Source organism: Triturus cristatus, chromosome 2_2 (genome assembly GCF_964204655.1).
Source record: "Triturus cristatus chromosome 2_2, aTriCri1.1, whole genome shotgun sequence".
Taxonomy (NCBI): Eukaryota; Metazoa; Chordata; class Amphibia; order Caudata; family Salamandridae; genus Triturus; species Triturus cristatus.
The window spans coordinates 307855749-307878400 of record NC_140582.1 but is presented as its reverse complement, the minus strand read 5'-3'; the positions used below and the strand labels follow the sequence as shown (position 1 = coordinate 307878400).

General features: G+C 47.4%; 1 protein-coding gene across 5 annotated transcripts in view; it reads left to right on the top strand.

Moving 5' to 3' along the window:
- The window catches only part of SVEP1 (sushi, von Willebrand factor type A, EGF and pentraxin domain containing 1), a 1063460-nt gene that overhangs the window by 210493 nt on the left and 830315 nt on the right, over positions 1 to 22652 (top strand). For all 5 annotated transcript variants that reach the window (XM_085641350.1, XM_085641349.1, XM_085641348.1 and 2 more), the window contains exon 3: positions 20104 to 20280. In XM_085641350.1, the coding sequence (XP_085497476.1) occupies positions 20104 to 20280 (177 nt within the window). The remainder of the gene's footprint in view (positions 1 to 20103; positions 20281 to 22652) is intronic.

Sequence of the window (22652 nt, the reverse complement as noted above, 5' to 3'; positions counted from 1 at the left end):
CCATCCAACATTGACCGGGCCCTGCACACATGGCTTCCTACTCGACCGTTCACTCCAGTATAGGTACACGGGCACAAATAGGGGACCCGGGCACAGCCATTCCACAGGTAACATATGGTCATTCATTCAGGGGAGAAATCCCCCAGGCATTCCATTTTCTGAAAGGATCACAAACAGGAAGAACCTCCTCAGGTAACCAGCATGCGTCCAGCACTCCCCCAAGTGGCCAACATTCATCACGCAGATGGTTGTGGCCCGAATCAGTCTAACCTCTCCCTCCACCAAGTAACTCTTACAGCAAGAGAAGCCAGATTCAGGGCAACAAGTTCATCACTGCACCAAGTCAGGGAAAAACATGTACGGCACATAGTCCTCTGCAACACTGTGGATGCCAGATTCTAGACTTTCTGGTGAAGGGGCCGTCTGCTCCCCACAGTGTATTAGCAGTTTTTCTCCCCCGACACCTGCATAGTGCCATCATCCTGAATCGTTACTCGATGTGAGTTCAAAGAGCCTCCATCTGTTGGTACCCCCCACCCTCCCCGAACTGGACATGCCAGCATCCTCGTACAGGCAGGGTCACCGAACCCACTCACATTTGCTCCCCTGGATACAGAGCTGCCATTTTGTGCCACATTTCCAGCCACTCCCAGACCTCCTCCTGGTGTTCAAAGAAATGTGCCTTCCCCTGTAAAATGACCTTCAGTTTTGAGGGGTACAGGAGCATGTATTTCAGCTTCCTTGAGCATAGCTTCTACTTCACAGATAGGAATGATTTCCACTGCTCCTGCACATTTCTAGCATAGTCCAGGAAGATTGTAATCTTACAGTTTCTCAAACAGAGGATTTGTCCACTCCCTAACTCCCTGACGGATTGCAGGATGCAGTCCCTATCCCATAATCTTGGCTATGATGGCCCCGGGGGAGCACCAGGGCCCTGTGTGCCTGCTCCAGCATGAAGCATTCTGATAGGCCCTGCAGTTGTAACTGCCATCTCACCCACTCCTCCAGAATGCCTCCGCACAGAATGCCTCCGCCCAGCATGCAGATGTTGTTGTGATGGACGCGGCCCTCCGCATTCTTTATCCTGTGCTCCAGCTCACAGGTAACTTTAGTTAGATTAGAAATCTGCTACTTATGTGTAGTCACGTCCCCTTGTAGTGTCACGATGTTGCCTTCAGCTGTGGTTACCTTATCAGCCATCGATCGCAAGTCCGCTCTAAGCAAATTAACATCGATGAAGACAGTCTCAATTTAAAAAACAGGCAGAGTCCGTACATCCCTGGCACGTGATCCACTGAGAAGGCTGCTGAGGCGTGGTATACAGACAGCTGATGTTCGCCAGGCCCCAAGGCTCCTAATGTCACTGGCCTGGCCTCTGCCAATTCAAGGCAAGAACCCTCCAGAAGGGGCGGGGAAAGAGCATCCCACATTTGCACCACTGCAGGTCTGCCTCAAATGCCCCCGCCCCCTCCAATTGCGGTTCCCAAGGCTCTCCTGTTCCTTCTACCCAACAACAGTAGTGCGGCATTTGCCTGATGCCCAGGTCGACCAAGTCAGTCCAGTATCCTGCGATCTTCAGGCACACAAGGTGACCTAATGTATGGCAGCCAAGGCCTTCTCATGTAGGCATCCCTCAAAAGTGAAGTCCGCAAATGGCCATCAAGCCAATGGGCCTAGGACCTAGCCTCCTGCAGGAGTGCAGTCCTACATAGGGCACTGCTCCCTCACTCCCAGAGCACAGGCCTTCCACTCCACAGGGTAGCCTCCCCTCCCAGTGTGGGCCCCTGCGGCTCTAACATGATTCCGGGCACCCCCTGCAGCTGATTCCACCAGTGGTGGGCTCCTGCCCAGCTCAGGCAGTCACAGACAACACTGGATCTCTTTGAGCTGCTTCTCAACTCCACTTCAGGTGGCAGGATGGGTCTGTCTGCCCCTACGGGCGTTCTGGGGGGTCCTGCTTCAGCGATTTAGCCATGGACCCCGCCACACCCCCCCTGTTTTTAGTTGTGGTGGGTGGAAGCAGAGCGCGACTGCCCGCTCTACTCCAGGAAGACATGGCCTATCTTCTGGCCTCCGACACACTGCACCAGACTCCAGAGCAGCCTGTTCTGAGCCAGCTCCTGCAAGTGATCAATCCGGACTAGTATGGCAGGCAGCGCCCCCACTGGCTTCCCTCCAGTCCCAGTGCACCACTAGGCATCTCCATCGCAGGCCACGCCACTTCAGGTACTTCAATCCAATTTGGCCTTGTCGGATCTTTGCAGCAATGCCTCCCCAGCGGAACCCCTCCCAACGGCTGCACAGGACCCCCCAAGGCAAGATATCATCAGTCAAAACTACATCCTAATGGCAATCTTGCCTCGGTAATGCCCTCTGTGCAGCCACAACTCTGAAGAGACATAGCTGGCTAAGGGTGTCAGATTTTACGCAGGAGGTGCAAGTCTCCGTGATAAATATGCCCTTCACCATGGACAGCTGCTTCAGCAGCACAGTTGGCGATGCATTGTAATGCATTTAATAGGACAATAAGACGGCCAAAGCAATGGGTGGTTTGCAATACCAAGGGCCATTTTGGTGAGGAATAGGCTCAAGGAAAAGATCACAGAGAAAAGAAGGTTTGCAGCCGACAGCATCACATGCCACCTTCATGCCACCAAGTGACTCCTCAGGTACATTGGTGTAGCGGCAGTATGGATCACCATTGCAGCACACCCTTAGAGGGAGAGACATGCAGGCTGACATGGAGGCTCAAGTAGGAGAAAGAGTTCTAAAGTACCTGCTTGCAAATACCCACTCTGGTCAACCCAGCCTCTCAAGAGAAGAGGATACCACTACAAAATCAATGCTCACAAGTGAGTCCTGGAAAAAACGTGAGGCAAAGCAAATTGGTTACTTACCTGTACAAGTAGTTTTGCAGGCTTCCCATGCAGCTCTTCCACCTCCGTGGAATGAGATGAATTTGCAAACTGGAAACCAGATATACAATAAGGTCGCCCATGGGGAAAAATGAATCTGAATAAGGTGACAAAGTCAAAGGGTTGCCAGGGTGGCTTTTTTTGAGGGACATGGTAACAAATGGTCAACGTCTCAACAATGGCCAGAACCGCAACGAAAAAACAAAGAGAAGAGATTAAAAGGAGAGAATTCAGCGCCCAACCTTTAGATTGTGGAATAATCCACAGCATGTGAATCCGGAAAATTCTTCAAGCTTAAAAACTGCTCCTATAGGAAAGTAACTAATTACTAATTATGTTCTCTTCAGGGGTTCTAGGAAGTAGTCATCAACAGCAGGATAGTACCCATGTCTCTAGCGATAAAAAAGAAGTTGTCACATTTCCTGGGATGTGTATCAAGGGAATCTGTCAAAACCAGTCATTGAATGCTGCATAGACTGAGGCTAGTAGTTGTGCAGTGGCTTGAACCGACAGAATGGCCTGTGACATTTCCTTTAGATTTAATTTGTGAGAGAAAACCCACGCCTCGATTGGTGGGTTTTAAGTCCCTAAAATCTCCATAATGTGACTATGAGAAGTAGGTTCCTTTACGAAATAGTTGCACAATCCCCTTTCTGCAGCAAATTAATTATCTTTACTCAGAAAAAAACAAGTTGCCCTATGAAAATTCCAACAAGGGAGCCACATAGCTATTCAATAATTGTCCAGACAACCGTTTGAATAAAATTGTACCAGTTTATCAACTACTTCTCTTGCGTTCAAATGAATTGTTAATTAAAAATATCTGAAATATTTATTAGTTTTAATATATATTCCATAGGTGTGCCAGCTGTGACACTGATCTATAGCTGCCATCTGATTCTTTTTAAGGCCACATCTCATGTGCCTCATTACACATGTGCAGTTGGCTCAAGTATGCTATTGTGCTTTTGGTAAATTTGCACAATGGCGCTGTGTGACTGCGATTAAAATGTGTATGTCACTTTAAATGTGCACTGTAGGGTAGTAGAGGGTGTCCACACAAAATGGTCTACCTTAAGAGGTGCTGGCCTCTTTACAGTATGGATCGTCAAATACAAAAAAAATGCATTGAATAATGGCAAAATTTCCAAGACCGAGGACTGAGCCGATAGTATGAAAAAGAGAAAGTGAGAAAAAGAGAAAGAGACAAATAGAGACAGTGTGAGAGAGAGAGATACGAAGAAAGGGTGTCAAGAATACATGCATGCAAGTGGATAGTTGTAATTCGCCTTTGAACTTTGTTGGTAAAGAAAAGTCCTCTGCAAGGTAATGGACGTGTAGCCTGCCCTAAGTGCCCAACTGTACTCTTGTCTGGATCCCTAATGCTGATTTTTGGTGACATAGGCAAACATGGATCTTGCCTGTGTGCCGTGACAGAGGCTTGTCTCACGGATTGCGGTTTTTTAGGATGGGAGGAGCACCCAAAGTGCTACCCTCATGGTGGGCAAAGGCTACTTCCTTCACTAGTTAAGCAGCACAAGAGAGGTGGTAGCAGCATACAGTGTAGTGCTCAGTAGGAGTGAATAGGCCCTTTTTAACCTGTGACACTGGAGTGAGGCCTTCAGACTCACTCCCCTTTTTAAAGTTCTGCTGCTGTGTGCGTAACTCGCCACTTAGCTGACATCAGTTAGATGTGAAGTGCTGTGTGGTGCAAGAGTGGTGACTCTGCACTGGTTGCATGTGTTGTGAGTAAGGGTACATTACAGGGATAGAGCAATGCTGTAGCAGAGCATACATGTGGAATGCATGTACTGGGTGTATGTGTACCAGCAAGAAGTACCTTACATGAGAGATATAGTGCTGTGCAGTGTGTGCATGAGGATGTGCATGGACTGGGTGCATGTGTACCTGCAAGAAATACGATACATGAAGGGTGTACTGTAGTGCAACATGCGCAAGGCGAATGTGTGCTTAATATATGTTTCTCTGTGGTGGCATAATACATGGGGGTAACAGTGTTGGACAGTGTGTTCCATGTGTGTACATACTGAGCGCAAGTGTGCCTTTAATGGTTCATTATATGGAGGATCCTGGGTTATGTTACGTTATGTTATGTTATGGGGGATTTGTAGAGCGCACGTAATACCTCGAGAAGAGAGAGATCCAACAAGCTTTCAAACCTACACGTCGAAAATTATTGATGGAACATCCAGGTCTTAAGTTGGCGTCTGAAACTAAGGAGTTCAGGTTCACTTCTGAGGGAGGGAGGTAGCAAGTTCCATAATCTGCTTACGATCACCTGGAAGGAACGTCCTCCCTTCCTTACTAGAAGAAATGTAGGCACCGCTAACAGGTGTTGGGTCGAAGACCTTAGCGTCCTACCCGGACAGTAGGGGGTGATTCTCTTTCTGAGATACAGGACCCCGCTGTCATGCAAGGCCTTGAAAGCTAGTACCAACGTCTTGAAGTTAATTCTGTTTTTCACTTGTAACCAGTGTAAAGATTTTAGGTGACTTGCCAGATGGGTCCTAGGCCCGACCATCAAGATAGCCCTAGCCGCCACGTTTTGCACCAACTGGAGGCGATTTGCTAAATATTTCGGAATACCCAAGTACAGGACATTCGCATAGTCCAGTCTTGAGGTGATCAAGGCTTGAACTACCGTCTGCCTGTGAGGCAGAGGCAGAAGTGAGAGAAAATTTCTCAAACATTTTTAGGAGCCGGAAGCCCATGCCAGTCCCAGATTTCATAGAAAGATCCGAGTCTAATAGACATTGATTAATTTTGCTTTCATTAAAAGGTTCATCCTTTCCGTATGTGAACAGGAGTTGTGAATCGTCTGCGTAGGTTATAATCTTAGCGCCAAATTTTTCAGCGAGTGAAGCCAGAGGAGCCATATAGATATTAAAAAGAGTCGGGCTCAGCACTGAGCCCTGAGGCACTCCAACATTAAGTTGGGGAATATCCGCTGAAAACGGTGGGGACCAGACAGATTGTTGACGATCGTTCAGGAAGGATGCAAACCAGCTGAGAACCGTGCCCCCAAGACCACATTCCCTAAGTCTCTGAAGGAGACGGTCGTGGGGCACGGTATCAAAAGCAGCCGAGAGATCGGGTAGTATTAAAACTGCTTTTCCTCCTCTATCAAGGGTGTCTTTAATGCTTTCTGTAATTTCTACTGAGGCTGTTTCTGTGCTGTAGTTGGCTCTAAAACCCGATTGACTGGGATGGAGGGCATTTGTAGCTTCTATATAGTTGGTAATGACTGAGTTCACATATTTTTCTAGTGTCTTAGTAAAAAAAAGAAGCAGTTTTATGGGCCTATAGTTGCTAACAACGGCTGTGTCAGCAGAAGGTTTCTTCAGAAGAGGGAGGATTTTACCCTGTTTCCATCTTACTGGAACTTTGCCAGTAACTAAAGAGAGATTCATAACTTGGTTGGCAGCGGGATTTAAAACCTCGGCGACAGATGCTACTATTTTAGCAGGGCAAGGATCTGAAGGCGACCCGGATTTAAGCGCACTCAAGATGGTAAGTGAAGTATCCAAAGAGATAGGTGGAAACTCCACAAGAGCGTCCGCCCTGAAAAGATCTATAGATTCCGGAACAACAGCCAGATTTGGACATGTGGATACATCAAATGAATCCTGAATGGACCTTATCTTGTCATAAAAAAACTTTGCAACGCAAACAGTCCATTCTAGAGTGGGGGTGAAAAGACTCTGGGTAACCCATTTTGGGAAGCCCATGCCTGCCTGTTGATAACATGTAGAGGTAGAATAATTCCTCCAGACAGCTTTGTGTATTGCTGCATTCTTGTGAGCTGGGTGGAAAACACTGAATAAGGGAGAGAAAGAGACTACACCTGTACACAAGTGGGTGCATTGTTACATTGTTGGTATGCAGATCTCAGGAAGGATATGGGACTGATATGGGAATCATAATGAGTATGGCTGGAAGCCCTGGTTTAAACATTTGATACGCACATACTTGTGGCTGACATACAGGTGTGAACTCTAGTCATTCCCATTGCCTGTGTTGTGGGACTAACAGCTTTGGAGTCTTTCCTACTGTGACAGATGGCCTTTCAAGTGGCAGAAGTAAAGGAGAAGTATGTACATCAAAAAAAGCAGAACCCCATCATAAAGCTTCAAAGACCAAGACACTGAAACACATTTGGTGTCTGGAAATGGACTATAAGAATCGGAGGCTGAGACCCCAAAACATGAGCTGGGTCAGGAGGGGAAGCGCTGCAAGACTGCTGTCTGTGACCAGGACTGGGGGCCTAGGCATGCTAGTCTCCCTGCTGCATGAGGGGACATTACCCCAGGGAAACCAAGACCACCTGCACTGGAGCCTGGAGCACCGGAACCTACCTGCTTACTAAGACCAGTGTGCCCTCTGAAGAAGAGGAGAACGTTGGAGGGAGCACGATGCAATGGGCAGCCCTGTCAAGAAGGCTCCTTGTATCGAAGTATGAGGAGACGGCTGCTGGACTGATCGGGTTGTAGCACATGTGGAGATCTAAGTGGGTGACTCCCGCATGCTAGGCGAAGGCTGCCATGATTAATGCCATGAGCGGAATGCTCTGCGGATAGAGTGAAGCCTGCACTGCATCATTGTGGTGACCCTGTCTGCCAGGAGAAGCCACCGCAGATGTTATTGCTGCCAAAGCGGGTCAAAGCATGTGCAGGACCTTTGCCGCGACCCCATATGCCAGAAGGGGGTGCCATTGTACAGTCTGCTATGCCGTAATGGCTGCTGCCTCATTTGGAAGTGTTGCTACAACCCCATATGCCAGGAGTGGCTGCTGTTACTTAATGTGCTGTGAGGATCTGGCCCTCGCCCAAGATCTGTGAATCCATGTGACCCGTGGGTCAGGGGAAGCCCAACCTGCCCCATGGACTGACAAGGACACTGTAGGTGCATCGGCACATCGCTGGGATGCAGATCTGGAGCACTGAAACTAACCCCCTTCCCCGCTGGGGAGCGCATTACTTACAGTGCAGGAAGAGCATCGGAGTGCCTCCGATCACTGCTGGAGCCAGCAGAGTACGTTCAAGAACAGCCTGCCCTTGCTGGGTGCTGCTGTGCCTCCCGTGTGCAGACGGACTCACCACATAGGACTGCAGCCTTCCAAGTCCTCGCTGAAGGGGCATACGCTGTTACGCTGCATTTTTGTCACTGCTGGAACGGGTAAGACTGGTTACAGGCCTACAGGACCCAGGGGGACTTACTGCTAAGGGCAGTGCGGCGCCAAAGACACTTTTGACTATTTTCTAACAGCCGAAGTGGACTCTTTAGTTAAGGCCTACTAGCATTCCCTGGATGCGGTCACCAGTGAGTGGGGAATAACCCGTACGATATTATGAGGAGTCGGAGGGATAAGGATTTGCCAGTGAAAAACTAGAACCCCAACTTCAAGGGGAATTGTGTTATTGCTCATGAATTTCGTAATCTTTCTTTGAATGCATAGAGTTAGAAATGCAATACTTCTTTTTAATATAAAAATAAGCATTTGGATGTACATTTATTTATTGATACTGCTGTACTCTCTTTGAATTATGAGTCAGGTTCACTAATCTGTATCCGAGGCAGAGCGTTGCCCCTCTGCTCTCAGAGCAGGAAAAAGAAAAAGAAAATGATAATAACATTGTTATTATCATTTTATTATTCTTCGCTACAGGGCTAGGTTAGGGCGGGGCTGGGGTCACAGGGGGAGGAGTGGAGGGCACACTCTGAATGTGCATGACTGTTTGGCCAGCTGTCTTGGGCCGGCCTAAATGTCATGCACACTTTGCATGTTCCCCACCAGGCTGTAATACACATCCTGGTGGGGAGCATGAACGGGCTCCCAGTCCCGTTCTGAGCGCCAAGCCACAGCACTCAGACCAATTAGCTTAGGGGAGCCCTTGTGCTTCCTGCATCTGGGACCAAAGCTGAAGAGAGACGGTGGCCGTGAGAAGGTAAGTAGTTTTTTTTGTTCCTCTGCTCCCCATTCCCCCACCCCCCCTTCTCTGCCAGCCGCCACTGATCTGTATCTACACCTTTGGCTGCTTGTCCACAGCTCCCACTGAGAGTCAAATGCAGAAGGGGTACTTGGCCAAGTTGCTCAGATTTCATTTTAGGCCTGTTCTCTTGACATCCGCAGTAAAAGGCCTCAATCACCACGGTTGGGCCCAGTAACCTCTACGTGGCCCTCTGAAAGGTATTCTGGTAAATGTAATGTTCCAAGTACACGAGCCCTGGGTTTACAATATGTGACGCCTGCCTGGTGGATTTTGTGCGGTGCACTACTGTGCGTCCTCTATATCTGTCAAACACTACGTACAGACACTCATTTATAAAGAGGGGCCCTTTCCTGAAGTGCAGGCGCGCCGTCTGAGAGTGGATGTCTGACAAATCACTCCCACTGAGCTGGAGAACAATAAACATCTGTTAATCAATGCCAAGATACCCTGCGAGGTGAATGAGCACTTTATAAATGCTCCTAATGTTATCTGATGTTGCTTTCAGAGGGTGTGATGAAGTGACCTCCTTCACTTTACTGTGGGAATCTGAGAGCGTCTCACTGTGTCTCCACAAAAACCAGAGGTGGGATTGTTCTGACTAACATCCAGGCAACCCTGACCGAGCTGTATGGATGGGCGCCAACAAGTACTGTAGCCACCCAGGGGACCACCCAGCGAGTCTAGAGTCGGGGTTTCCTCTGGAAGGAGAGGCTGGCCTGGTCTCGTGCTCTGTAATGGGACAATTGAGGTGAAACGGGCAAAAGGGATCGTCCCTTTCTGGACGCTCCTGTCGTGCGAGCTTTGATTGCCGCGTTCCATATCACAGAAAGACCTACACAGTATCTTCTGTGCAAGTGCAACCAAACTACATTGACAGCACAATTCTGCAATTCTTCAATTTTGAACTACTTTCCTTGAATTAGACAATTTTTGTAATGTGCCCGGAGCATGTTTAGAGGAGGACGATGCAGAGAAATGCCTGGCAGTGGCTCTGGTACTACAGATGGTAAAGGTTTCCATTTGGTGCAAGGATTTTAGAGCATTTTGGCGCGCTCTCTTGCTAGCCCACAAGGCCATTTCTGAGGACATGTTTGCTATCTGTCCCGCTCACGTGGCGCCTCCTAAGGGAGTCGCTTTAGTGTGGAGCCGGCCCTGCCGGCGTGAATAGATAGAGGATTTTATTCCACAAAGTTGCTGAATGGTGACCTTACTGAGCGCACAGAAAAGCACCAAGGCGCTTGAAAAACACAGAAACGTACAACCTTTTAGTTCAGGTTTCTCAATTCCGCCTACAGTTAAATCAATTATTGTGCTGCTAAAAAAACAGAAGAGTAGCAGGCAGATTTGATTAGTTTTGTTCTGCTTGCAATCCAAGAATTTAAATCAGACCCGTATGTTGTTCTAGTCTATGGAAGCAGCATGATAAGTCACAGGATGTTTTCGGGATAACAAAATAGAGAATAAAAATTATAACATGGCGACTGAGGTGGCCTACACTCCCATCGTTTGGGGGCAGTCAAAACGTTTCTACATTCCCATCGTTTAGGGCAGTCAAAACATTCCCACATTCCCATCGTTTAGGGCAGTCAAAACATTCAAAAGATCATTCCCGTCATGAAATATTTGCTTTGGTGTCAAATATAATATTGTTTGGATTTGTTTAAATAGCCTCCCCTTGAGTTTTGTAAATCCTCAACACGTGTTAACAAACTCGCACCAGTAGTCATAAACAGGAAGCAAAGCACATCGGTGGTCGATAATTAGCTTCGACAGATGTCTGTGTATGGATGACAAAATCTACTTGAAACATTTCCTTTGGAATGGTGACACAAAGATGAGCTTTTGCATAGGGTCCTTGATGCTAAGCTGTGGGTGGGAGGACGGTGGAAAAATTGCCATACAGTACTAAACTATAGCATTGTTCTATAGTCTGGATTCTACCTCTTTGATAAGGATCTGCAGAAAGGGCATGTGAATTATAACGAGAAAGTAGAGTTAACATACTTAATTGCAATTAGGATCTGTTAATTACTTTTAATGTGTAAATGCTATTTTAACCATACATTTTGAAGGCAGCTACAAATTGCTTTGCCTGCTAAATTTGTAGGATTGTTGTATTTCTGAACTGTTGTTTTCTGTGCACTCATCTGTTCTTCATCAGTAATACCCTGGTTACTTACCGGTAATCTACATTACTCTGAGTCCTAGTCTTCCTCACCACAGTAATTACACAATGAGCTGTAGCCTCCTACAGAAACTCCAAAGTTAACCTACTAGCTCCCATCCCTCCAATATGGCCAACTTCCGCTTCCTCCTATAAAGAAGAAGACCACCCACAGCATATCCTGTCTCCAAAGCTACAACAAAAAACATGAAGCCATACGCAACAGCGTAGGGAGGAATGGGAAACTATACTGTGGCGAGGAAGACTAGGACTCGGAGTAATGAAGATTACCAGTAAGTAACTGGGACATTACCTCCTCATCCATCTTTCTCACCACAGTAATTATACAATGAGCTGATACCAAAGCAAGAATCGGCTTCATCAAGAATGCAGTGTAAACATAAATCAATGGAAGAAATTTCAGAACACAGTTGAATCCAAAACGTACAATATGTTCCCACAGATATACACTACACCAAGCGAGAATGTAGTACAGAAGTAGCAAATTACATAGATACACCCCACCAACCTCCAACCGAAAGAGGACCATTTGGTAGGAGGAGTCGCCCTCAAGGCTACAACACAGACATCCCCCATGGACACCCCCTTGAATGCAGTCCAATAAACAGCCACAGATTCAGCATACCTTCCCTAATCTGACCACACCTCGGCCCAGGGAAGCAGAAGTCCAACAGAAGAGACTGTATAATCCACCACCAAGAGTGAAGTATGAGGGTATCAACTCATTCCACATTGGGCCAAAAGGTACAAAGAAACCAGATACTATCCAGAACGGTACCATCCGCAGTCCAGTAGCGGGCACAGACAACAATGACACGTCCAATGGGCTGGACAGCCTACACTAACATGAGGGGAGACCACTGGAGCATCTGCCTTCCCGGAACCACCAGAAGCACAAAGGCCATGACCAAGCTGACCGCCTGTAACCTACTGGAAAGCAGCGGAACTGGAGGAAACACATAGAACAGTCCAATAGGGCAAACAAAAGGCATCACGTCCTCCTTCCAAGCAGTCAGGCAAGGAAGAATCATGCAAAAGTATGGCAGCCTGGAATATATCACTGAGGCGAGTAAGTTGAACCCCAAAAATCAGACCATGCAGCAAACACAGGAATACATAACCCGGCAAGGAAAAATAACTCATCAAGGGAAACACCTGGCTGACCCAGCCCGCCACTCAGCACACCTTCCAGGGGAAGGATATCACAGACAAAGACCAAAGTTCCAAAACTGCCCCGCTACAAAGGATCAGAGTCAGACGACTGAGGGACTACACCCTGCAACCCCCTGGTGGGCACATATTCCATGACCACTCTGTTATCCTACCGGCCCCGGACATGGCAACAAGACACATGAGGGGCAAATGCAAAGAGACCCAAATGAACAGCCCCCAATTCCCAGTAGCAAGAAGAACAGGCAGACTGGACCCATGACCACATCTCCTGAGCAGACAAATCAGACATAGTAGCACCCACGCCCAGCAGATGGGCATCCTTGGTCACAATGTCAGATAGTACAATATGGAAAAGATGGCTGAGAAAGGAATCACCTCATCCAACCCCCAACCCAAAATCTTCCACACCAGCGCTGTCACCGGAAAACCTGGAGTGCAAGCCTGAGAATTCGGTAACCAGTGGGAAAGGACACTAGTGAGCAACGGACACATATGGAGACGTGCCCAAGGAGGCACCATAGGGGAAGCAGACAATAGTCCCTGGAGAAATAGCCAATGAGTCACCTGGAGACACCACCATCCAAGCTACCCCTGAACCCCCATTACCAGGGACATCACTCGGGCCACCGGTAGGAAAACCAACCCGACCAATGACTTGAAGAACACCCCATTGAAAGTCAGAACCTGCGTCCGGACCAGACAAGACCACAGAGGGTCACCAAGACACCATGAAACTATCACACAGTGCAAACTACCTAGAACTGGTGTACCACCATCGAAAAGGAAGCAGAGACCAGCAAGGCATCCAGATAAGGAAGAGCATAATCCTCAACTCACTGCAAGAAGAGACAGTGTCTCGAACTGCACATGAGGTTTGAAGAGGTTAGCCATTGCAAATCCACCACGGGATAGAGTACACCGGAATGCCAATCCGCCATAAAGATAAGAGAACATACCTCCCTACCTCCTTGAGAAAGACGGACAGTAATGAAAGCCCCTTCGACCAGGAGCAATGGAATTCTGCCCATTAAGGGCAATAGCAACTCGCCCTTCACTGGAAAAGGAGACTCTGGGAGGAAATCCACACACCAATCAGGAAACCTCCCCTCACCACAGGAATCACCCACTGCACTGCCACAGTGTCGGCCCTAAACAATGGAAACAAGAGAATTTCGACCACCCACCTGGGTGACTACTACTGACACAAAGTCAGGGTTTCGGGGTGGTCTGAGAGGCAGCAGCTGCATGCTGAATCCTGGATTTGTCTGCGGCAGGGATACCCTGGCTCAAACCCCCTGCCAAAAAAGGTTTAATGGGCCTTCTCGGCTGGTTGCACCAAAGGCCCACATATAGGCAAAGAAATTACCATTACAGGGGCCATCAGCATGCAAACCACAGCTGTCCATTCGAACACGACCACCAAGGGGGGGCCCAAAAAACCCAACCCCAGAGAAAAGAAAGGGCACCAATAACACTGCTGGGCAGCAGCAGACTACCATGACCTAAACCATCACAGGTGCATGATCGCAATGGACGACCCCACAGAGGATGCAGCCACACCCAGGGAGTCAAAGAAATGCCAGACAATAGCCCAACCTGCTGTACAACAAATACGGGGCAGAAGATAAGCCCACACTCTGATCCATCAGTACCACTATGGATCCGAGTATTACAGTAGAGACAGAATGGAAGGAGAAGAATAGTCACCCATCCTAATCGACAAAAGAATGCAGAACTGCCACAACCACCCTAAGAACAACAGGGTTTGTGGGAATGATGTCCACAGAAACAAACACGAACGTCCATATCCCACTCAGCACTCTCCAACACCATCTGTATAGAGGAATGGAGTGGCAGGGGCAGTGGCACATGACACTGGTATTTGGAACTAATCAACAGTCATCTCCTGCAAAACCACAGCAGGAAATACCATGTACAGCCCAATGTGTCAGCGGACCACTGTAAAATCAGGATCCCGTATATGCCTACCAAATGATGAGTCTGTGTATAAGAGCAACACCATTAGCACAGAAGCAACTGACACAAAGCTACTAAAAGCAGAGAGCCTTGATGCCCCTTAGGGAGACGATCTAACAATAGAGAGTGTGCATACAGACACGCAAATAGCCCAAAAGCACCAGCACATGCAGAGCACCTCCAATCAATCACCATACTCCCATTCGTCAACAGGACACAGTACTAGTCAGGCAACCTGCACTTGCTTAAGTAGAGCGCCCGGTAATGAGCACACTGTGCTAGTCAAAGTGGGGCCGGAACAAACACAAGTGCCCTCGGGACCGCTCAGCAGGACCGTAATCATGTCATTGGAATTACCTGGGATCATGCGCGATTAACAAATTGGCTGTAACAGCACTATCATGAACGTGCCAGAATTCAGGAAAAACAATAAGGACCAGTGCAAGGGCAGCTAGCGCTAGACCACTAACTGCTCGGCATAAAGGAGTCGGATATAGCAAGACCTCCGCCCTTCAAACGGTCATGGGACAAGCCAGAATGCACTCACTCAAGCAGAGAACCGATCCACATGCACCCACCGTATCCTCCCTGATACTCCTTTGAGCTGGAAATTAAACAGTGAACCAAGGACACCAGAGATGCCACCAGTGACCACAGACCAAACTGTGTTATTGAAGGTACAACAAAAGCGGGGAGGGAACACACAAAAGCGCCCTCGTGTCCACTCAGCAGGACCTCAATAAGGTAACTGGAAATGCGAGGGGCAAAGCGCATCATCAACGCGGCGGGAACAGCTCCCGCATGAGACCATCATAAACAAGGGAAAACAACAACAAAGGCCAGGCCTTGATATGCATGTCACAGAACGATTCGGCTGCAGCCCGATCTCAGCCCCAATACAGTTACCTGCATAGTTGATTGCAGAATAACGGCTCGAGGTTTCAGAGAAACCAAAAAAACAAGATGTGCTGTGTGAGCAGTTGGCCTGATGTATGATTTCATTTTTTCTAGTGTACACCTTATATCAGTCCAAACAACCCTTATGGTGATTGGTTGTAAAGTCAACCTTATAGACCAGCTATCCTAGTGGTAGCATGGACAAGAGCAGTCTTAGGCTAAACTCTGAATGGCATGTGAAGCCAGCTGTGATACCATATATAATCCCTTGAATACCAAATGAAAGGACACCACAACAGATATATATATATATAAAATAAAGTGTATTTATTCTAGTCAAACCCTCAGCACTCTTTATGAGATTCGAGGTAAGTACAACACAGTCTTATTTAAGCATACATTAAGTCACACAGGTAAGTAATACAGTTAGGCCCTAGGGGCCACGCAAACCATATACTAAAGAAGTGGTATAAGGACCACTGTCATGGAAATAGAATAGGCCTAGGCCTAGGGAATCGCTGGGGCTACACTACACTACCAACAGTTAGGAGGTGGGAGGCCCACGGGATTCAGGTGCAGAGTGGAAACACTCACGCGTAATGCGTATAGTCGATAGAAATAGTACAGTTCTGATATAAGCAGTTTAAGGACACTTCTGAAGCAACTAGAAAGTCGAGACTCGGAAACTAGACCCTAGGATAGTCACTACCCTTGAGAGCACTGCAGTACCCAAGTTACCTAGCCCACAGGCTGCGGGTGCATAGGTGTGAACTTGCGTCGGGTTTCGTCGTGGACTTCTATGGATGCCTGAAGGAAAGTTGCTGACAGGCAGTCAGTGCAGAGTGTCCGGTGGATCCCAAGGCCGGGATCAAGAAGGAAGGGTACCTGCAAGCAGAAGGGACAGAGTCAAGGTCACTAGCCAGTGACCACGTGGAACCAGGAAGGAACCAGGCGGTGTCGTGAAGATTGCAGGTGAAGGGTGAAGCGTGTCGCTGCAGCCACGGGTACCAGGAGGCGTCGAGGATGACCAGGACCAGGAGGCGAGCTATCCCACAAAGGCTCTTGCTGTCGGCGGCGTCGAAGTCGAACTAGGACTCACCAAGCCTTGGCAAGCGGAACCCACGAAGAACGGAGGACTTGCTTCTGGTGCAGACCAGGAAGGTCTTGGGTGCTTCTCTTTTGCAAAGAAGCGGGAGCCAGTCTGGAGGAGCCAAACCAGTGGTGAAGATTTCAAGGTGTGTCGTCGCAAAGGCCGCTAGCCAACGGGCAAGCAACCGGACAGACGCGGCAAGCAGGAAAATGCAGAAGGGCCCCACGCAGGACTCGTGGAGTGTGGGGGGCTGATCTTCAGTGCAGATGGTGCTTGGGGTTGGGGCTTCTCAATCCCCGGTGCACAACTTCGAGGGTACCTCAGAAGCTGCGCTGGAAGATACTTGCCACTTTTCCCAGGTGGCCGGTCCCACATCTCTCGTCGCCTCCATGGAGCTCAGCTCGGCTGTGGATGTGGATCAGGGTCGGAGAAGTCTGGAAGTCAAGGCTCTGGTCGGGCTCTGCAGTCGGTCCCTCGTAGAACTTCAGCAAAGCAAAGGGTAGTCTCTTGATGGTGCCTGTTTGCACAGGGTAGCCACTCCTTGGCCACAAGGGAGATTCTTCAGTCTTCTTCTTTCGTCGAATGTCAAAGGTCCAGAGTTTCTGTTCAAGTTGCAGGTTCAGGATAATCTAATCTCCTGGGGCCCAGCTACCACTCTTATACTAATCTGGGAGGCTGGGTTGCCTGCTAGGTCACGCCTTATGGGTGGGACCTGGGAGGGGGGTGGTTACACCCCCTTCCCTTTGTCCAGTTTCGCGCCAGGACTGGGGCTGGAGTGCCCCAGCACCGGTTTGAACTGGACTATGCATGGGACACCTTGTGTGCCCCAGGCAGTGTCTCGTTTCATTCATCCCTCCCTGCCCCAATACACTAAGGCCTGTCTGGGGTGGTGCTCGCACCTCCCAAGGCAGGAAACCTATTGTCCAAGCCTCCCTTGCCGGGATCACTCCCAGCAGCAGGAGGTCAGACTTGTGTCGTGGCAGCAGCATCCATTTTGTGATGCTGGGTCTCTGGTTAACTTTAACCGGGTAAGTAGGTTACAACATGTCTTCTCCCTCTAGAAGGGAGGGATAATATCCTCATCACCAGAAATGGGATGGGGGTATTATTCCAAAATGTTAGACACCTTACACAACATGTTTTGATAAAGCCAAACCATAGTTACCATAACCGTTTAAGATTATAAGGCACTTTAAGAGTATATGGTAGGCTATATCATAGAACAGCTATAAGGACATGGTTCCGAAAGCTGCAGACATGCTCAGCTCATGCAAGAGCACCATCTCACATGTTACCAAGCACTCTGCCTCCAGGATTGTTAAGGCCTGCCATAGGAGTAGCTGATAGGTACCCATGTGTCTATATATAAGATAGGTATAGGAATACTACACCTAAGCAAGGAGTGATTACACGACCTTGCCCCAGCTGAGTGATCAGCCAGTTGTGTCATAATGGAAGGCCAGGCCAGGGGTGGCATAATACATGCTGCAGCCCCGGGTAGGCCTAGGATACACCTATGCCCTGGGTACCTAAGGTACACTGTACAGGGGCCAATAAGGTGATCCTATCCAAATGGGTTATGTACCTAAAGTACATAGTATTAATTTAGAGAGAGAACAGCAGGGCTGTGGGTCTGATTAGCAGGCCCACAGCCACATCTAAGTCGAAAACCAGTAAAGCAAAAGCAAAAAGTGGGGGTGAACATAGAAAGCAGACCCTACTCTCCTCCATGCTGTGTGTGGACCTCCTCTTTATAGGAGGAAGAGAAAGTCGGTCATATTGGAGGGACAGGAGGCTAGTATGCTAACTTTTGACTTGGGAGTTTCTGTGGTAGGCTAAAGCTCATTGTGTAATTACTGTGACGAAGAAGCTCGACGAGGAGGTAATGCATATTTCTAAGAGATGAGTTGTTTTACCTCAATAAATGCTCCTCCGCTTTAGTGGAAGAGTCACCCCTGGCAAGGATGTCTTCAGGTCACAATATATCTTAAGGTGAGCGTTACTTCACTGATGCTTCTGATAAATCATCAGTCTTAATATGGTACTGGTGTCGGTCTATCTTTCCCTGAAACAACTGACCACAAGATTGCTTTGAGGCGGTCTCCAGGAATCAAAGACACTCCCTCATTGAGGTGCTGCCACCTCCCAGCACCTCGGGCTGCTGGTACCTGGACCTGACTATTCCCTTTTAGAGTGAATGAACGGTTTGAAGCCAGATCTGCACTGGAACCCACGGTGATCACCGGCATCTTGGAGTCCAGCTATGGTCACAATTTGAACGTAATAATTTTTATGCTTGCATTATTGTGGTATATACAAACCCGAGCGACTGAGGAGCTGGTGGAGTGAGGTTTTGGTTAACGGACCGACCCGACGTTCACTGAGAGTAATTGTGCAACCCGGTGTTTGGATCATTTTGAAGTTGAGAGTTGCAGTTGGCGGGCGCTTACAGTGTTGAGGAGGCAGTGTATCAGGTCCGCTGTCTATTTTGTAGCGTGACAGAACTAGCGCCCAACTACTGTAGGAGTATATTTGTATAACCCCGGTCCTGAAGAGGCCATAAGGAATAAGGGCTGAAACGTGGTCACGTCGACAGACATTGGATGGAGGAGTCACTAGAAATATAGTGATTCTCATATTGACGTTGGGATACACTAGAACTGGGCCACTTAGCCTTTTTAGTGTTCCCTTTTTGAATACCTCTAAGTGGTTCTCCTGCAATTACGAGGGGGACACTGGTGTGAATAACTTGCTTTGGGTTATTGTCATTTGTGTTATGTCTCTTGTTCATTGTACGTGATTTTTTGTGATATATGTCTTTTTGTTTCTCTTTGAATAAGCGCCTTTCTCTGTGTGTATTTGAAATTGATTTGATGTATTCACAATGAATATTAGATATTCCTGAAGGGGTAATTAAATGTGCTCTCTTCACTGACGCTTTCCGTATTGTTTCCTTGATACCTTTTCTCTTGTATACATTATTGTTCGCAACACTATCATCATATGTCAATATGAGTAATGGGTTAAAAACTTGACACAGAAATTTGTTCAGAAAAACTTCATCCTTATTAACAATACAAGCTTTAAATTTACAGAGTCACTATATCACACGCGATATATCACTTGTCAAAAATATCTCAGTTAGTATATCAACCTAAACCCTACATGACATGGTACAACTAGTGTAAATGGATGCGGAGTTAACAATAGTAGATATACACTTATCCTGCAAAGTAGTGGTAGGTGATGTAGTGATTGCAATATATTTTGTAGATTGGCGAATTCTCAATAATATTTGTATATTTTTTTACACAATGTCATCATTAAAACTCCTGCAAGGTTTTATACTTCTTTACCTAAAGATCTAACTTAGTTTTCATCCCACATTATTTTATCAAAAGAATGGGCACCTCAAATCACTGCTATAACTTGTATTTTGTTTTAGCCTGTACTTTTTTGCTCCAGTGAGAAAATCTAGACGAAAGAGAGAATAGTGAATATTTTTTCCAATCTTAGAATAAGCAGTACAAACTATACTTCCTAGTCAAAAACAAAACTGAGGCCACATCAGGAAATGAATCAACATGTCTCCAATTTTTTGACATAAACTCATTTATACATAAAACAAAAAGTCCTTTAAATGTTTTTATTCAAGTCGAGTTTTTCAGAATTCCATAATTGTGTTTGCTGAATGAGTTGTCCAGGGAACCCAACAGGTGCATATTGGAGAACTCTTTTTTCACATTCAAAGCACTTTCTCCATCCCTGTCTTATAAAATACGGCAATGAATAGTTCCGGATATTCATTTATCAGGAGATGTCTCATGAACGTCTTTGTTTGTACATTGGCAGATCTTCCCTCTGGGAGCTATATCCAGGAGTCCCGTGTCCACTGCTCGTACCTGTGTGAGGCGGGTGAAGACTGCTGCGATGTGATGGCCAGCTGCAAGTGCGGCACGCACACCGGCCAGTTTGAGTGCATCTGCGAGAGGGGCTACTACGGCAAGGGACTGCAGCACGAGTGCACAGGTCAGTGCTCTCCAAACACGTCACGAGATGCAAATGTGAGACTGTGCAGAGAACTGCTTCAAAGGCCTCTTGTTGCTTTCTCAGGGGGGGCTTACTCATAAAAAGTGCAGCAGGTGCAGTGACACCGAGGCTTAGGGTTCTACGGGCTCCACTGTACCCCAATTATAGCTGATTTTAATTGCCAAACCAGGGGCCGGTGTCCATATTTCTTGCTTGCGTAGTGCTGACAATCTCTTTGCTATTGTACTGTTTCACACCAAAAACATCTGACCATAATATTTTGCATGAGGACAGAAGTGTAAACAGTTTAAATAATATATTGCGCAGAATGCATAATTATTATTGGTATGTATGGCTTTCATAGAGATCATCTATTGTTTATTTCAGTTTCTGAATCTCATAACCCACTGTTATGATGTGGCAACAGTTGATAACAAAACTTATCATCCACCCTTTCTACGTCATAAACGATTCCGGGTCAGGCTGACAGGGCTCTCTGAGAGCCTGTCAGCGCAGCTCTGCTTGTCGTCTGTATGACGGAACCCTGCATGCATTTCTCACACATGCCTTTACTCCGCAGTCACTACCCTGACTGCGACACTACCATGGGTTCCTTTACCACGCAAGTCAGTACAACGACTTGCCTTAGGAGGGCGCTGGACTTTAGAATAGTATAACTCACTATTTTATCAGTAGGGGAGGTGGTGGACTTAAAATCCAACACTAGTCCAACAACGTGCACTCTAAAGCAAGTCGTTGTAACGACTTGTGTGGTAAAGGAATTCATGGTAACCTTGGGGTAGTGACTGTGGAGTAAAAGCAGGTTGTGGTTCTGCCTGCGAGGTAAAGGATGTTAATTAGTCTTCTAACGCACACAGCTGCTCCAAGGAGTGTCCCGGCGGATGTTTCCTCTGCTTGTCTGCTTTGACTGAAAGCAGAAAGCCGAGATGCAGGACGGGGAAGGAAGGCAGGGATGGTGGTGGGAGTTGGTCAAGGATGGTAGGTTAGTTTAAAAAAAAACATGGACTCAGGGCCTGCAATGGAAGGTTACCGTCAGACATCCCTCCTAAACGCACCTTCCATAGAGGAAATAAAACATCAAGTCTTGATTATATTTTGGCCCCACTGGCTCTGTGGTCACAATTAAGTGACTTCCGCATATTGGAAAGAGAGGACAGCAACCACAATGCCTTGGAGCTTGAGCTATACTGCTCTGGACTAGAACCTAGGGAAAAGAATAGGGAGCTTCCCGATGTGGGGCTACTTCTCTCAAACAACAAACGTAGAATAAAGTGGGAGAATATAGCAACTAAACAAGGGCTGTTACCTAAGTTATACGCCCTACTCACTCCTATGCTAGAGAAGGCCCAAGCTCTAAATACCCAACCCAGTACGACGGGAATATTCACTAAATTGGGTCAGCTCCATGCAGATCTTACTACATCTGTATCAGAAATTTTAACCAGTAAATCCAAAAAGGCCTGTGGGCCTATCTCTGGTCCCTCCTGGTATAACTCTGCATGCAGGAAGGCTAAAAGCGACCTTCTCTCTACAATTAAGGCTGGACAAGACCGGGCAGAAATCACTGAACGAAGATTGGCATATAAATCCCTAATCAGGAATGCAAAGTTAGAATGGGAACATGAAAAGTGGGAGAAATTAACGAAATTCTTGGCATGCAGAGACTCACGGAAATTCTGGCGCTGTGTAAACACAGGCTCAGAGGAGCTGGCCTCTGCGGTCGAACCTAAAATCTCAGCCAAGACCTGGCAGGACCATTTCCAGTCCCTATATATGCCACCCGAGGAGACTGGAGTGGATCCTGCCCAGGTAGAAACAGACATAACATCGGGTTTGTCTCTCTCTTTTTCACTCAAAGAAGTCAAAGTAGCCATCATGGGTCTGGCATCAGGAAAGGCACCGGGTTTGGATGGCCTTCCGGGAGACCTATTTAAACAGGAACCCGAAGTCTGGGCACCCTATTTTGTGCTTTTATTTAATTCTATTTTAAAGGGTATGGAGCTTCCCGACACTTGGCTGGGTGCAGAGATTGTCCCAATTTTTAAAAAGGGGTCGCCTCTGCTCCCAGCCAATTATAGACCAATCAGTCTTATTGATGTCTCCCAAAAATTATTTGGCAGACTCATTCTTAACCACCTACAAGACTGGATCGAGGAATCGAACACTATGAGCACATATCAGGCTGGCTTCAGAAGGAAAGTTTCTACCATTGACCAGATTTTTAGATTAAATTGCATTCATTGGAAGACTGTTTTAATAGAGGGCGGCACTCTGTACACGATTTTTGTTGATTTACGTGCCGCGTTTGATCTAGTGCCACGGGATAAACTGTGGGCCGTCCTGGACGACCT